Here is a 16,527-nt window from a genome sequence, read left to right as displayed (position 1 = left end):
AAAAAAATATATATTTTAATTGAAATTTTTTATGAAAACCTAGATTTTTTTTTCTTTCACTCTTGGGTGGTGGCACTCAAAAGCAAAGAAGTAAAAAAATGCTTGAGGTCTGGTATCTTTTTTTAAAAATATCAAACCACTTTTTCTACACACTGTGAACCTTAGGTGACACTGCATTGACAACCTCTGTGAGAGGGAATGAGGCCCAATCTTGCTATTAGCAAAGCTTTAATAATTAATCATAGGCAAAAAAAAACTCCACAGAGTGATTTTAATTACAAATTTATTGCAAATATAGAAATAGATCTTTTGTACAGAAATTGCAAAGGGAACATGTCAACACCAGCAACGAATAATACGTCAAAGCAAAAAGCACATTATTTCCCTCCCCACATGTACCGCCATCGAAACATTTTGGTTTTTTTGTTTGTAATCCTCATAAGTAAAAAATACTTTTCGAAACTGATTGTGTGACAGCCCCTTACGGCAAATAATATAAAAGATTAGTGAAAGAGCAGCTCTACAAAATGAGTTGGGCCACTTGACGGATCACACGGATGCTGATACTTCCCCCACTACTCAGGTCCCGCCTACTTGAATGTGTTGCATCTGTGATGTCACAAAAGCAGAATCACAGTCTAACCTATCCAGACTAGATGTAAAGATATGCAAAATATCTCGCATGAGGTGTGTAGTGCAAAACCTAAAATATTTTGGGGGTTCACGGAACGGGCATCTTTTCAACACAATCCATAATTTGATTCCCTTAATGACTTGAGGATGTAATCAAACAATTTTCAATGTATATTCTATTTAACAATTGGATTGGGAGTTTTGGATAAAGAGTCCATCCCCTTACGATCTGGGAGCATAACAAACAGAATTAATCAGAATAGTTGTATAGCGACGTCTGCTCTCAGTCCAGTGGGACCTTTTATTAAGTTGCACTGCTCTGGAGGTTAAAGAAATGTCATTTCTGACTTACAAAATGGGCCCGCGGCACTAATAAATGTCTGGCTTATGTGATTATGGTGCAATCTCATCCAATTAAAACATGACTCCACAAATTGGATGCCAAATGCGAAATGGCCACACCGACGAGTCGAGTAGCCGTGCGTGGCAGATCGCTATCTCAAACAAGAGGAGGGCGTAAAGGCCAATTGTATTGGATAAGGCCGGCAGTGGCATTTGAGTGAGCCACCAATTCAATAATGAATATATCAAGGCTCGGGAACTTGTCATAAACTGTTACGTGATTAATGCCGAAAAAGGCAGACTGTTGCCGTTGTTTAGTTGATATATTGTATGTAAATAAATACTCATGTTATCGTTCACAGCAAAAATAATTGCTATATTCTGCAAGAGTCTCCAAGGTGAGATGGTAGACAGAAAAGCAATGCTTTGCTAATGCGGCGACATTACTGGAAGCGCAAAGCACATACTCAGCAACCAATACGATTTGTCTGATGTCGTTCCTGCTCTGTATTTCCTACAGACTGTGGCGTTCTTAGATTCTGTTATTTCTGGACACCATATTCATGTTTGATAAACAGATGAAATGCCACTTCAAATTACTGCGCTTTACTGGTATTGTGTCTTATGTCGGAGGTTTATCTGTTTTCAAACGGCTACATTACTCTGTACTCATGGTTTTAGTGCCATCTGTACAGGTATTAGAAAAAAATAAAGTGTCACAGAGGTTAATCGTAGCCCCCCAGCCCCCCACCCAACCCTTTTCCTTTCTATATTGTCTTAGAGCAGCATGGGTCACCAACATGGGGGTGTGTAGACACAAGGTAGCTCCAAAGGACCACATGGGTAGCTGGGGGCCTTGTCTAAAAATAGCACCAATGAGATGTGTCGATTTTTGTGTATGCTGCTATTCTAAGAAAGAAAGAAAGAAAGAAAGACAGAATACAGACAGATAGAAGGACAGATGCAGATGCTGACAATGAAGTGATTTAATTATTATTTCAGAAGTGTGCATCAAACTAGTAGCCTTTCGTCATTGAAAGTATTAATCTTACATTTTTTTTGCTCAGATTTGTTAAAGTTTGACAATCAGGATTCACACCCCTTTAAATTAACTCCCTGTTTCATATACTGATAAAATGTCTTTACCCATCTCGAAATGGGAGACAGACTTGTCTATAGCACCGGAATCTGACTTTTGGATTCAAGTTTGTGAAAACGCATTTAAAATGACAAAACACACAAATTTACAACTTATCCAATATAAAATTATTCACAGAACATACATTACTCAATATATGATGAAGAAAATGAGACTCTCAGACTCCGACATTTGTCTCCAATGCTTACAAAACACTACAGACACTTATGTTCATGCTTTATGGTTATGTACTCCGGTTATGTATTTCTGGACTAAAGTCTTAGAAAAACTTTCCGTTATTTTGGACTGTAGGATACCTTTATCTCCAAACTTGTGTTTGCTAGGTGACCTAACAATAACTGACTTACCACATAAACAATTTCAATCTACACTTGTAGCCCTTACTATCGCTAAAAAAAACAATTCTTGTTAACTGGAAAAATAAACAAACTCTGAATATCGACCAATGGTCTAACCTCCTCATAAATCACATTTTAATGGAAAAAAATATCTGCCTCAAATAAAAACCAAATATCAAAATTTATAGAAACATGGTCTACGTATATAGAATTTTTTAACCTAATTCTGTCTGTTAGCGAGAGCCACTACATCGTGAAAACTTACATTGATGTTTCTGCATTTGGCAATTTATTATTATATTATATTATTAGTATGGGATTTTTTTTTAATGGGCTTTAGGTGAACTGATGAATACACACACACACACACGCACATGCTCACCCACATACAAAAAAATAAATAAATATATATATATATATATATATATATATGTGTATATGTATATATATGTATATATATTTAAAAAAAAAAGAAACCTTTTTTTTTTAAAAAAGGAGAGCAATGATGATGTCAAATCGAATGAACAATACTGAGCAAAAAAAAATAAATTAACTCCCTGTTGTCACCATAACCCCCCCCCCCACACACACACACACACACATAATGTTTGGCAAATTGCTTTATAAGCCTGTGAGTTTGCTTCAATATGGATTAAAGGTAATATTTTGGACTGGGTGAAATAGTCATCAAAAGAATAAATAAGCATACAGTATCATAGGTGACTTCCATCAAGTGGCCTTCCAACAAAAGAATAGCTGATAAGGAAACATTACTGGTGTTGCAGCCCGCAGAGCGAGTGGGCGCACGCAGAAGCAGCTGATGTGCCGCTAATGATTCAGGGTTGAATTTTGACCATTAGAGCATTCCGTGTTTGATACAGAAAATTATAGGATGAGGAAATTTGAACCAGATAACATATTTATCTTTAAAAACTTGACTTTTGATGCCATCCATGTTAAATAAATTGCTGGTGCAACACTTGAAGTCAAAGACAAAGTTTTACAAATTTGCCCAATTACAATTAGGTACAACTTTGCAATGTGAAGGGATAGTTCCTTAAACGACCACCAAGTTGAGATATTTTTGCGCAATAAAAACAAAAACAAAGTAGCAATGCAGAATATCAACAGTTACAGAGAATAAAAAAAAGAATCTAAAAAAATGCTTATACGTATAGCCCCTAGTTGTTTTTCTTTAATTGCACGTCCACTCATTGTACACAACAATATATATTTTTTTGTCTCCCAAAATGACAGAGAATCATGCAAATATACAACTTTCTTTTATGTAGCATACTAGTATAAGCTTTCTCTGTTATAACATATCACGGCATGTCAAGTCCCAGCACCCTCACAAAAAAAGAAAAGAATTGCAGATCAGAATTTCATACAAAAACAAATAAAAAATAAACACAGAGACATATCAAGAGCTCAAGCTGAGTATAAAACATCCATAGAAGCAATTTTACATTTTGTGTGTATGTGTACAAAATTAACATATTTCACAGATTCTTTAAGTCCTCGTGTCCTTCTTGGGAAACCAAACCCTAAGTACATGGATGTAATCACGAAAGAATAAACCAATCTATTTTTGAATAGCGGAAAACATTTTGTGATTCTTCGTTAAATTGGCCTTGCATGAATTGAAGTGCTTCTGCTTGGAAACCTATCGTTGTAAGTTGAACAGTAGGAACGTTGAGACGTTGAAAATGTCTTGACATTCACATACTAATTCAGAACTAATGAAGCCTGTTCAATTCTAACATTTGTTTTCTCATCCAACATGAAGTGCTTGGCAAATTGGGAGGACGCGTGGGAAGTGTTTCCACTGTCAAGTGTGAAGAGTGACCAAGAAATCAGTAAAGCCATTTGTCTGGGCCTCGAAGTGCAACTTCAGAGCAATGACATGCATTTGAATGAAATACATTAAACTAAGTCTTAATAGATAGTTCGGTAAAAGGCCAACAAAGGGATGGAAGATGAAATCATTTCCTGTCAGGCCTAATTACTATCTGTCTCCAAGTAAAAGCATGGTAAAGCCTTCTTTAAGGCTGTAAAGCCGGGCTGCTTTTTATTAATTTAAAGCAGCATTAGCCACCCGGACTTAGCTTATTTGTGCACGCCAACTTCAATGCGTAGTTGCTTCTCCTCTAAATCTAACGCAGTCAGTGTGAGGCCATGTCTAAATTCCACTTGATAATATCCATTTGTGGGCCTGCATGGCTCTCCTCTTTCACATTCCAATTGCCTTTCAATAAAATACTTGCTGTTCATTTGCTAACTGTGACTCATTCGGACTGACTTGCCACCGTTGAGGAGCGGGAATGGCATAGGAAGGCAATGAATAAATAATAAATAAACAACAATCACAGTTCACCAAAAAATATTATTTTACTCGTGTCTGAATGGATCAGCTTTTTAGGACTGTAATAAAATAAAAAAAAGTAATTGTACGGTACATTTCATTGTCTTTAAAAAGAAGACATAAAAGTCAAATTTGTTAGAGAAAATAATCAATTTGAGCTTTCCGGGGTGCTAGGTCATGTATTTTGCAAGTTATCAAGGTTTTGACGTTCTCCAATACAATCAATATTAAGTAGCATGAATCGTGTATATATATTACACTTGCCAGCGCTTTGCATACTACTTTGCCATCCAGTTCCATGATTTATGCCTGGATTTCAGTGATGAAAAACACAATATCGCTGACAATGTCAAAAGCCTCATTTGAGCAAAAAGCACTGTTTTTGACACGTAAGAATAGGAGGCTTTCAGCATCATTAAAAATGAAAAGCTGTGACACTCAGTCAAATCATTGAATGCGGAAATCATTGAGCAGAAGAACACATCTGTTCTCATATTCAGTCCATCAACATAAGAATTTCACATTTTGATTAAAACAGAAAAGTCATGAATGTAACATCAGCGAGATGTAACGTGTTTGATGGCAGTTTAAATAAAGATCAATTCTGACACAAGTGATGATCTATACTGTACTCCACTCTAAGTTCACTCCTTTAAAGTTGTTATGGCAGTCTAATACACTAAACAAGGAAATCCTCTCTTCTCAAACGACGAAACATTGACTTTGATTCACAGTGACTGGGGAACTTTTTCACATTGCAGAATTGCAGAAAGTGAACATTTTAAACCGTCTCATTTTCATGTTCGTGTCGGGGCAAGTCAAGCGTTTTTGTGAGTATGGTAGACACGCTATGCCTCTCTGGACGAACCGGCGGAGGCAGCTGCTGCACCCCTGGTGCATCTTGCAATTTGGTGACAAAAAGTAGACCTATTATAGACTCGCAAAAAGCATGTCTAAGTGGTGACGCAGGTGGTGTATCATGAATTTGATCGAGGCGCAGGCAGACAGACTTGGTGTCTTGTGTATGTCATCATATTTCATTCATAAATATTACAAGGGCATAGGACAATATCCCTCTGAATCGTTGCATAAATCAATCGGAGGCGTCATATACGGGAATGACTACATTATCGCAAGGAGAGCTCTCGCTGTTTACTTGTACAAACGCACTTTGCACGCACCAAACTCATCTCTCAGACCCCGACGAGTCAATTTCTGTTTTCACAATATCAAGCATGTGTGCGCTTCCACTGCCCTAATTTTGATGGGAATGACAGGGATTTTGATTTTGATTAGCAGTGAGTTGGCTACGTTCCATCCTACAGCAGCATGAAATGCCGTGTTCTAGCTGCGGTAGTCAAGCAAAATACCAAATGAAAGAAAACTCCACCCATGCCCGCTGTTAGACTGCACTTTGCGCTAGACTTGCACTGGGCCCCAAATCTTTTACTGTAAGTGTACCTGATACTCTTAATTCAGTGATAGGTGCAAAGAAAGGAACATGTTATCAAAAGAATTTTCTAGAAAATCATACAGAAGTTTCACAAATTATTGGTACCCAACAACAGAAACTCTGCTCAGAACAACATGATGGGGGTTTAAAAAAAACATTAAAAGAGATTCTAGTCTATTAAAATAACAATTGATCGTCATTTTTTAACCAATTCAAGCACTTTAGGCAGAATGTCAAATGTCCATTCTTTCTTCCAGCTAAAACCCTATTAATTATAGTGCATCACGTTTTGAACAAAATCCTACCATTCTTTTGAGAACAGGGTAACGAAAGATCCTAGAAAATGAGAAAAGCAAATAACCAAATGGATGTACACTACACAGAAAAGCAAAAAATAATTACATTTTTGCTTTACACTGAAATATGCTCATAGTTAAAGCTATCCCAAGCGTACTCCTTTACAACTCCTACGTACAATCAGCGTGTGTTAGTATGAAAGTGATGAATGGTGTGCCATGAATGTCACGTATTGATTATTTGTCTAGAAAGACCTGAATTTAGAAATATCTCCATAACAGATTTATTTTCGGTATAGCCCTAAATACAAATGCGAGGCAAGGATCACTTGAGTATTCATTTCACATTTGAGGGTAGGAAAAAAAAATTTGCCCAAAAATTTCAATGTTTCACAGCAGTTTATAGGTGGATTGGAAATCCCAATCCGAACCTTGAAATGAAAAAGGCCAAGTGGAGGAAAATACTTTGAAGATATAAACAAGATCATGGCTGTAGTAGCAAGAGGCACTGGGCTACTTTGGAATAATTTGAGCCATGATGTATGTCTGGAAAATAGCGCATAATAATACTGCTGTTGTTGTGCATTCAGCCACGTCTTTCATCATGTGGCAGGAATTACACACAGCCAGACATTTACTCAATAGGATATTCACAAGTATTCATTAAAATCAATTTGGGCCTAGACGATAAAATCTGACAAGGCATGCCGACACCCACTTACGCCAAACACTGTGCACTGCACACACGTGCACACACACACACACATTTAAGCCATAAGGTGCAAGCGAACATGCCTGTCATGAGATGAATTAAAATTACATTTTTAAAAAATTGCAAAGAATAACCACAACAGAAAAGAAATGTTGTCAGTAATTTGAAATGAGGTCATATCACTTTTGTTATTCATTCAATTTAAATATCACAGGATTTAGAACGTGTTTTAAACTTTGTGTTTCCTGTTACATGGAATTTGCTGCAATTGGATTTCCTTTGCGTTTGCTTCATTATATCATCCGGCCTTCCTTCACATTCATCTCACTAATACCTAATACAGGATCTTCTTGCACCATTTATTAGAGCATACAATTTCATTCATCAGAAAGAAATGTGGTAAACCACCATATTTCTGTCAATGATTTAATCTGTCGTGACGTTTTGATGCTGGTTCCACCTATATTGGCATTTATTTTACTTCTTCCTACCTTGCCGCTGCTGTTCTAATGTAAATACCTGCCCCATCTGGCATCCCTTGGTGGTGAAAGCGCACCATCGTTTAATTTGACTCTGTGAACAAGTCACATGTCAGCAGCTCCAACAAAGCCACCTTCCCTCAGATGAAAATCATATCATATTTACCTCTGGTGGGTTCCCAAAGACTAAAAACATGGCACTGAGTAAGTACTGCCTAAAAGGTTACAAAATGTGACCGGACAAATATTAATAGACTGCACAGTTAAACAAAACCTGCAGTTGTGAAAATAATCCAGAAATAGTGCTACAATGAAGTGCAAAATAAAAGAGCGTAGTGAGTTTTTATCCCAGGTATCCCAGGCACAGTTGCACAGTCCGTGCTTGACGCACAATACTCTATACACTTGAGCATGCCAAAAAACAAAAGGCAAAACTGTGTCCAACATGTTTCAAGAAGTTTCTCCATAGAACCAGATGTAAACAAACCCCTTTCCTCACAATGCTTAACACTGGTCCCCCAGTCAAAGCTTCTGCTGTGCTGACACACCCTTCCAGTAATCCAAAATGTCATGGAGGTCCTCGCCTTTAGCGAATTGCACCTTTTTTCGAAGGGCATTACCGGCCGTTACATAACAGGCCTCATCACGCTGACCTTTACGGTAGGGACGAAAGCGCTCCCAGATCCTCAGTGTGCTCTCTGAGGAGTACTCTGGGCTGGAGGAGTAGCCAGAGTAACTGGAATGGTGGCGAGCTGGCGAAAGCTGGGAGTAGGATGCTGCATCCTTGCGGGAGCGAGACAGTGGCTTTAGGAAGGAAACCCTCTGGGCTGGGGAACCCTGATGGGAGCCATCGTAGTAAAGAGCTGGGACAGAGTGGCGGTGCTCTGAGCAGTGGTAGTCCTGCTGCACCTCCAGCTGCTGCTGTTGTTGTTGTTGCTGTTGATGGTAATGGTGTGGATTTTGGTTTTCTTGATGTTGGGCACCAACACCACCACTGTCGCACCCACCGCCACCCCCTCCAGTGCAGCTCATACTTCCCACTAATGGCAGTCTTTCCAGGGGTTCCCCACAGCCCACAGGACTGACGCGGTCTTGGTACTGTTGTTGTTGACTGCAGGCATCCGGACTCCTTGGCTCTGGAACATCCAGGCTATAGACACGAGCACCTCCACGTTCTCTTTCCCGTCCCACAGATCCACAAGAGGCCGTGCTGCTCTGTTTCTTGACAGCATTTACAATCACCACAGCTGCATCTGCACTCATTTGGCGCTGAATGGGCCGTACGGCATTTGCTGGTGGGGGTGGCCTGTAGGGAGGGGTAACAACAAATCCACCACCGCTGATCCCAGGGCGCTCAGAAAGTGGGGTATTCAAAGCAGGGAGCGGGGGCGGAGGTGGACTTTTGTTAACCTGGCATGATTCAGTCATCCCTTGAGAAAGGGTTATTAAGCCACGAGTAAGAGCGGAGGTGCTGTTTGGGGGTGGGGAGGTAGGGTTGGAGGATGGTGTAATATTGGGAGAGGAGCCTGAAGCTGCATCTAGCTTCAGCGCATCGATGCAATTGTTTATAATCTGGTTGACTTTGTCTACCTCCATGGCGATTGTGGAGATCTCTGATGCGGAGCCATGTCCGTCATCATCCGAATCCTCGCCAACATCTGTGCCATCATCGTCCCTTAAATCTTCCCCCCTCATACCTCCGTGCCCACTATCTCCTCCATGCCTCTCCATCCCTGCCCCTCCGCTTCTGATATCCATGTAGTTTCCTTTACCGGTCATGGCCTCTGAGAAGGCAGTGGCCATTTTTTCTACTTGGGGAATAGAGGATAGTCTCGAGGAGCTAGTATTAGCTGAGTGAAGCATTCCAGAGCTAGAGGATGTAGACATGGGAAGCTTGCCTCCATGGTGGTGGTGATATTGGTGGTGTTCTCTGGAGTGTTCCTGAAGCTTGTGGACTGCCGCCGGATCATTTGCAACTGCTGCCGCCACCTCGGGTCCGTAACGCATTTCCAGTATGGTTTTCTTGACACAGATGGACTTCTTTTTCTCATCATGCTTGCGTTTCTTACGTAAACAGTAATAGACAAAGCCCAAAACGATGAGCATGCCGAAAAGACAACCTATGATTGTCATTATGTAGTGTGTAGTGGTTGACGGGGTGGGAAGGATGTTGTTTGGATTTTGAGAACGCGTGGAAAATTGGAGGCACGTGTGGTTATATCGTTGGGAGTTACGTATGGATGCCACGCAGAAGGTGTAATTGGTGTGTGGTTTGAGCTTGTTGAGGGTGATCATCTCCTTCTTGTTCTTCAGAGTCATCACATCAGACACGTAAGTGTGGTTGTATTGTGTTAGTATATACATTTTGCTGAAGGGCCTGGGAATTTGTACAAGGAGAGAGGCTGAGGACAAGGATACCTGATGGAGTTTAATGCTGGGAATGAAATTGTTTTCTGTGGATGTGGAGGCGTTGGGCTGGTGGTAAGGACCCACACCGCCAAACATCTCCGGACCGATTCCAGATGGACCATCCATGTCTGGTGGGAGGGACGTCATTCCAGGAATCATCACCCCATCTCTGCAGTGAGAGTGCAAGATGTTTTTGGCATTTCGACCAGCGTGTCCGGCAGCAATGGGGCTTAGTAGGGGAAAACCAAACATCTCCCGAGGCGTCTCACACTGGAGACGATCATAAGTGTGCGTGACGTTGTTGAAGGATTCCAGCCAGGTAAGGAAACTGTAAAGATCGCAGCCACAATGGAAGGGATTTGCGGCCAGTTCACAAACCATTAGGCGATTGAGAACAGTGAACGTCGAGGGATCAATACGGGCAAGTTTGTTGGATGACAGATCAATGCTGCTAAGGCTGGGGCACTCCCAGAATGCGTTGCTGGCGATAACTTCAATGAGGTTGTGTTGGAGGAATAGACATTGCATGCGGCCGAGCCCTCGCATCATACCCTCTGTTAGGTTAGTCAGCTTGTTGTAGCCCAGTTGAAGAACCTAAGAAAGACAAAATTGTGTATAAATACCAATAAATGGCCTAATACATGAACACATAGCAGTGGTTCTTAACCTTGTTGGAGGTATTGAACCCAATTTGCTAGACCCATTCACCGAACTCTTCTTTATTGAAAAATATGTTTTTAAAAAACAACAAAAATCTTTAATTTCTAGACGAAATGAACAGGGTAGGCTTTTCAAAGAATCTGGCTCTCTTCACCTTAAATCAGAAAGTGGTGTGTTCTTATATTCTCCATGCAGCTTAAAAGTAAAGTCAACTTTAAACATTTCCTGACAACATGTTATATGTGACCTGACTTGTCTGAACAATATGACATTCGGATTAATATTACATTTGTGGAATATGGGTTAAGCAACAAATTGCAGCAGTTTTTATCAATATCAGAAAGCAGCCATTTTGCCACTTGCTGTCGACTGAAGATGACATCACAGTTGCTCAGGGCTCAGGTAACGACCAATCACAGCTCGCCTGTTTTCTGAAGCTGAGCAACTATGATGTCATCTTCAGTGGACAGCAAGTGGCAAAATGGCTGCTTTCTGACATTGATAGAAACTGCTGCAATTTGTTGCTTAACTCATATTCCACTAACACAATATTAACCACAATACCATATTTAGACAAGTGGGGATGGATAGAACATTTTATTGTCTAGAATTTTTTGTTTTGGGTTGACTTCCCCATTATTAAGGAAGTGTTCTTTTAGTTTCGCTAGATAGGTAGTTGTGCGGCACTAGAATTGCTCAACTTAGCTTTGCAAATCATGCAGCTAGGAGGCTGACTCCTATCACTCAACTCAACCCTATATTTATAGAGCACTTTAAAGCAACCACCACTGTTTTCTTAAGATGGAACCCAGGGGCAGTAGATAAATTAAATCAGCAGAGCCCCCTGAATTGAATCCTGTGTAACACCGTACGCTCCATTATACATGTGAATTCATATTGCACATATTTGTCCGATGATTCGACATAGTTAGTAAGAAGAGAATACAATAATAAAGATACCTCACGACATACCATCACAACAGTCACAAGTCGACTACTGAGCGCACCAAATTCCCGGCAGCACAGGTACGCCAAGCAATGTCGCGTGATCACCTGTAGGCAACGATGGCCAAGCAGGGCGCATCATCGCAAATTAAATGAGTTGTGTGTGTGTCTTGACATCCGCCGAACTACTAAGACTGACTCACCAAACCCCTAGGGTGCGATCGAACCCAGGTTAAGAACCACTGCCATATAGAACATCATTTCATCATTTCTGATCACCTGAAGGTTAGCTTGTCCCGAAAAGGCTCCGTCTTCGATGTAGCTGATTTCATTCTTGGTGAGGTTGAGGTCTGTGAGGTTGGTAAAGCGGTACATGGAGTTTAAGTGCACCGCTTTCAGCTTGTTCTCATTGAGTCTCAAGTCATGAACAGTGTTGTTGATGTGCTGTGGAATAGTCTCGTACGGCGGCTGGTTCTGACTACAGATAGCCAGCCACACATAACCTTTGTCCCCTTCAATGAGCCAGCAGTCCCCGTTGACCACGCTGGGAAAGCGGGTGGCAATTAGGAGGGAGGAGAGAATAACAATAAAACCCGAGGTGGTGGAAAGACTCTGCATGATGGAGATGAAAGAGGGGATGTTATTCTAATCAAGAGGCGAAATGCAGGGGCAGGCACAAAGGAGGGCGTGTTGGTTGGAGAAAAGAAAGTAGCAAAGGTGTCTGGGAGGACTGTTGGAGAGGACGCGGGTCTGTGTAGGGTACGGAAGAAGGGGTTTCTAATGCCAGTCACAGCTTTAGGGCTATCATGGTTGATTAGCAGGTCACCCGGGTTATGTCATATCTTGTTGGGCTGCATGGAGGGGAGTCACAGCTTGTCTTCATGCTCTCTCAGGACCTCAGCTCTGTGGGGACAATATGACAAAAAGAAAATACATTATATAGAGGATATGTATATTTCATGACTTCATTTTAAAAGGATTTTCATAAAAAATATATTGCCTATGTGAAGGAGGTTATGTCTGTATCAGCTTATTTCTGTGCAACTCTATATAGTATGTGATTCCTCCCAACTAGTCAGCTCATAATAATTTGAGTAATTGTACGATAGACACCAGGGGTGTCCAAACGTTTTACTCTGAGGGCCATATACAGAAAAACTGAAGGCCACTTTGATTTTTGTTTTAATTCATACCAATTTGAAATGACATCAAATCAGGTTGCTTTACAACGGATCTTATCAGTCTTCCATCCATATTCTACTGCTTCTCCTGCATGTTTTTTTTTTTTTTAATATAGCCTGAGTACTTAAAATAGCCACAAAACAGCCCCAGCTAGGATTTAAACCATTTGATTCTGACTGTGAGGAAGACTTACCATTACTCATTACAGCCATCTTAAATATTTTTCTCTGATGTAGAAAAAAATGGGATCTAACTGATTTGACACACCCTTTTAGTTATTAATAAGATCCAAGACAGCAGAAATTCAACCATTGATTTTGAAGGTGACAGATGCTTAATCTGTGAAGTTGTTTTTCAACATTTCCTGCACTGTGTGTGTATTGCAGTAAACACATTTATACAGAAGAATGGCTTAACCTTGCTCTCATCTAATTACGGCAAATACAGAATGTATAGCGATGCCTGTTATCAAATGGTACAGGGTGTTTCATCATTATGGTTGTTTATGACAACCTTTTACTGCATCCATATCCACTCATCCCCTCCCCTTCCTGCTTACATCTAATGCAATGAGGTCATTTCAGCTTTGTTTGGTATCTCCATGTTCTGCTGCCAATTGCACCCCGGGCCACAGAGCAAAGGACTCGGTGGCAATAATCATTCCAAAAATGAGAGCACATCGTCTCCCCTCAGACATTCTTTGTTTCCTGGCGAAAGACGAGCTACATCCCATCTGCATTTCATTTGAATAGCAGTCAAGTGTTTACATAAGTAGAGGATTAGCAGCCTGTTGCATTATGATATAAATTGCCCACTTGCTGGTTGAACGGCTGTGGAAGCATACCTCATATATGACCTATATTATACAGGCATGGCACTCCCTTGCATATATTTTCTCAAATAAATCATCTAACATACTTTCATGTTCCATCACTTTCATCCCACATTCTTCTTTTAGTGGCCTGCTAATTTCCTTTATCATCACATCAAATACTCGTCTTTCTTTCACTCTGTGGAACAGGCTACTTCTTTTTTTCTTTCTGCACCAAATTCTGACGCAACAGAGATTTGAACTCCTTCATGTCTATTCCAGTCCACACTCCCTTGAGGTGGAATTCTTCCTTTGTAATCACCGACTGCTGCAGGAAATTGTAGTAACAAATAAAGGGAAGCGGTCCATTCCATTAAAATGTTAATCCACTTGATGCATTGACGCGATGACAAAAAATAGAACCGTAAGTCAAACTGCAATAGGTCATGTGACAGACAACACATTTCCTATTTAAATTCACCAATTCCCTTTTTGTTCAATCTACAGCATGTATTAGGCTACAATATGTTGTTTGATTGTTGACAAGTTTGCATATTGCGTGGAATTTATTGTGTATTAATGTTTGGCTAAAACTAGCAGCGGCACTGGAAATGTAATCTACAGGATATATGGCAAAGCTTCCATGGGTAGCCTTGATCTGCTCAATACAGATCTAGTGTGGAGACAGAAATTCAAAACACTAAAATGCCCTTTAAAAAAAAACTTGAAAATAGCAATAAACAATAAACAAACAATTTCAATCTACACTTGTAGCCCTTACTATCGCTAAAAAAACAATTCTTGTTAACTGGAAAAATAAACAAACTCTGAATATCGACCAATGGTCTAACCTCCTCATAAATCACATTTTAATGGAAAAAATATCTGCCTCAAATAAAAACCAAATATCAAAATTTATAAAAACATGGTCTACGTATATAGAATTTTTTAACCTAATTCCGGTTACTTAATTCTGTCTGTTAGCGAGAGCCACTACATCGTGATAACTTACATTGATGTTTCTGCATTTGGCAATTTATTATTATATTATATTATTAGTATGGGATTTTTTTTAATGGGCTTTAGGTGAACTGATGAATACACACACGCTCGCACGCACGCACGCACACACACACACACGCACATACACTTACTCACCCACATAAAAAAAAAAATAATAATTATATATATATATATATATATGTGTGTATATGTATATATATATGTATATATATTTAAAAAAAAAAAAAACATTTATTAAAAATTAAAAAAAGAAAAAAGAAAATAGCAATAAATCAATTCATTCATGAATGTTTCCTTTGGTCACTTAACTCATTGATTCCCAGCCATTGTCATCGGAGCAACCCCTTCAATACGTTCAGTGTTAGTAATCAGTGTTAGAATATAGCTAAGTTTTGTCCAAATTCCAATTCCTGACAAAAACATGTAGAAAAGGAGCTTTTTGCAAAACAACTATTTCAAGCACAACTTTGACACTACTATTTTTTCTTTTGTGACAGCACAAACATCTTATAAAATAATGTTTTCCTGCTATAAAACTACATTCCAAAAAGGTTTGGATATCAAAATAACAGTTTATTGGAGGGGTTCTTAACCTTTTTCTGTCACACCGCGGTGAGGTTGTCTTGTAATTTTGTTTTATTTTGAAAATTCTGACTCCTTTCGTTTCAGGTCACTTGCCCTTCCTCATGTGGTGTCAGTGTCAACCCTTATTCCTGATTGTGTCCACCTGTTTCCCATTATTATCTGCCACGTTGTGTCAGTTTTAGGACTCAGACACAGAGATAGGGGTTTGAGGCCAAGGCAGATATTTATTAAACAAAAAAACTCCTCGTTTGGAGGGAAAAAAAAAACAAAGGCTATTAAATGTTCAACTAAAGGCGCTCCAAAAGGGAGGATGTCTGAACTACAAACAAAACAATATCACTCCTTAACTAAAACTATACAAAGTTTACACGAGAGACAGGACAACAAGGCTGAGGACTGTGACTGGCTTGAGTGGCTCTGACGAAAACACTTTGGCACAAGACAGGGGAGACGCAGACCATTTAACAACTGAGGGCAATGGGAAACAAGTGGACACAATCAGGAATCAGGGTTGACACTGACACCACATGAGGAAGGGCAAGTGACCTGAAACGAAAGGAGTCAGAATTTTCAAAATAAAACAGGAAATGACAAGACAACTTCACCGCGGTGTGACATTTTCACCTTGGGCCCCAACTTTTCCTGTAAAAAGAGGCCCAGGGCCCATTCAGAAATTTTGATTTATGTTGACTTATTATTGTTTGTATTAAATAACTAAATTAAATCTGCTTAAGGTTTATAAAATCATTAACAGATAACATGATTCAATGTGGTCATCAATTACATTTATTTATGTGTAAACACTGACACCCAATTAGATGCCCAACAAGCAAAGAATTCCGGAATCAACAGTGTAACCAGATTGATAATTGTGATTGACTCAAGGGAGTTCTTCACATTAACAATCTCTGGGACTTCTCCACGGTGATTTGCTCGGGAAAGGCGGGACATTCTGTACAACACTTTGATCTGATTGGACGATGCGGCATCTCGTGCACGTTTGTTTTGATCAATCACGGTCAACGGATGAAAATGTCTTCGGTTTTGGGAAGAAAAAAGCCACAAACATATTTACCAGATAAAAATGCACAAAGCGCCTCTCACTGTTCAACATTTAACAACGAAACGGTGAATA

The 16,527-nt window shown here is 39.8% G+C and overlaps 1 protein-coding gene across 7 annotated transcripts in view; it reads right to left on the bottom strand.

Annotated features, from left to right (window-relative positions):
* Positions 1 to 266: 266 nt before the first annotated feature.
* elfn2b (extracellular leucine-rich repeat and fibronectin type III domain containing 2b) overlaps positions 267 to 16,527 on the bottom strand; it is a 133,594-nt gene continuing 117,333 nt past the window's right edge. For all 7 annotated transcript variants that reach the window (XM_077557766.1, XM_077557769.1, XM_077557772.1 and 4 more), the window contains 2 exons: positions 12,071 to 12,694; positions 267 to 10,780 (listed from right to left, as the gene is read on the bottom strand). In XM_077557766.1, coding sequence (XP_077413892.1) covers positions 8,300 to 10,780; positions 12,071 to 12,409 — 2,820 coding nt within the window. In that variant the 5' untranslated portion in view covers positions 12,410 to 12,694 and the 3' untranslated portion in view covers positions 267 to 8,299. The remainder of the gene's footprint in view (positions 10,781 to 12,070; positions 12,695 to 16,527) is intronic.

This window comes from Vanacampus margaritifer, chromosome 2 (assembly GCF_051991255.1).
Source record: "Vanacampus margaritifer isolate UIUO_Vmar chromosome 2, RoL_Vmar_1.0, whole genome shotgun sequence".
NCBI lineage: Eukaryota > Metazoa > Chordata > Actinopteri > Syngnathiformes > Syngnathidae > Vanacampus > Vanacampus margaritifer.
Note: the sequence above shows the minus strand (reverse complement) of the source record. Positions and strands in the feature narration are given on the sequence as shown.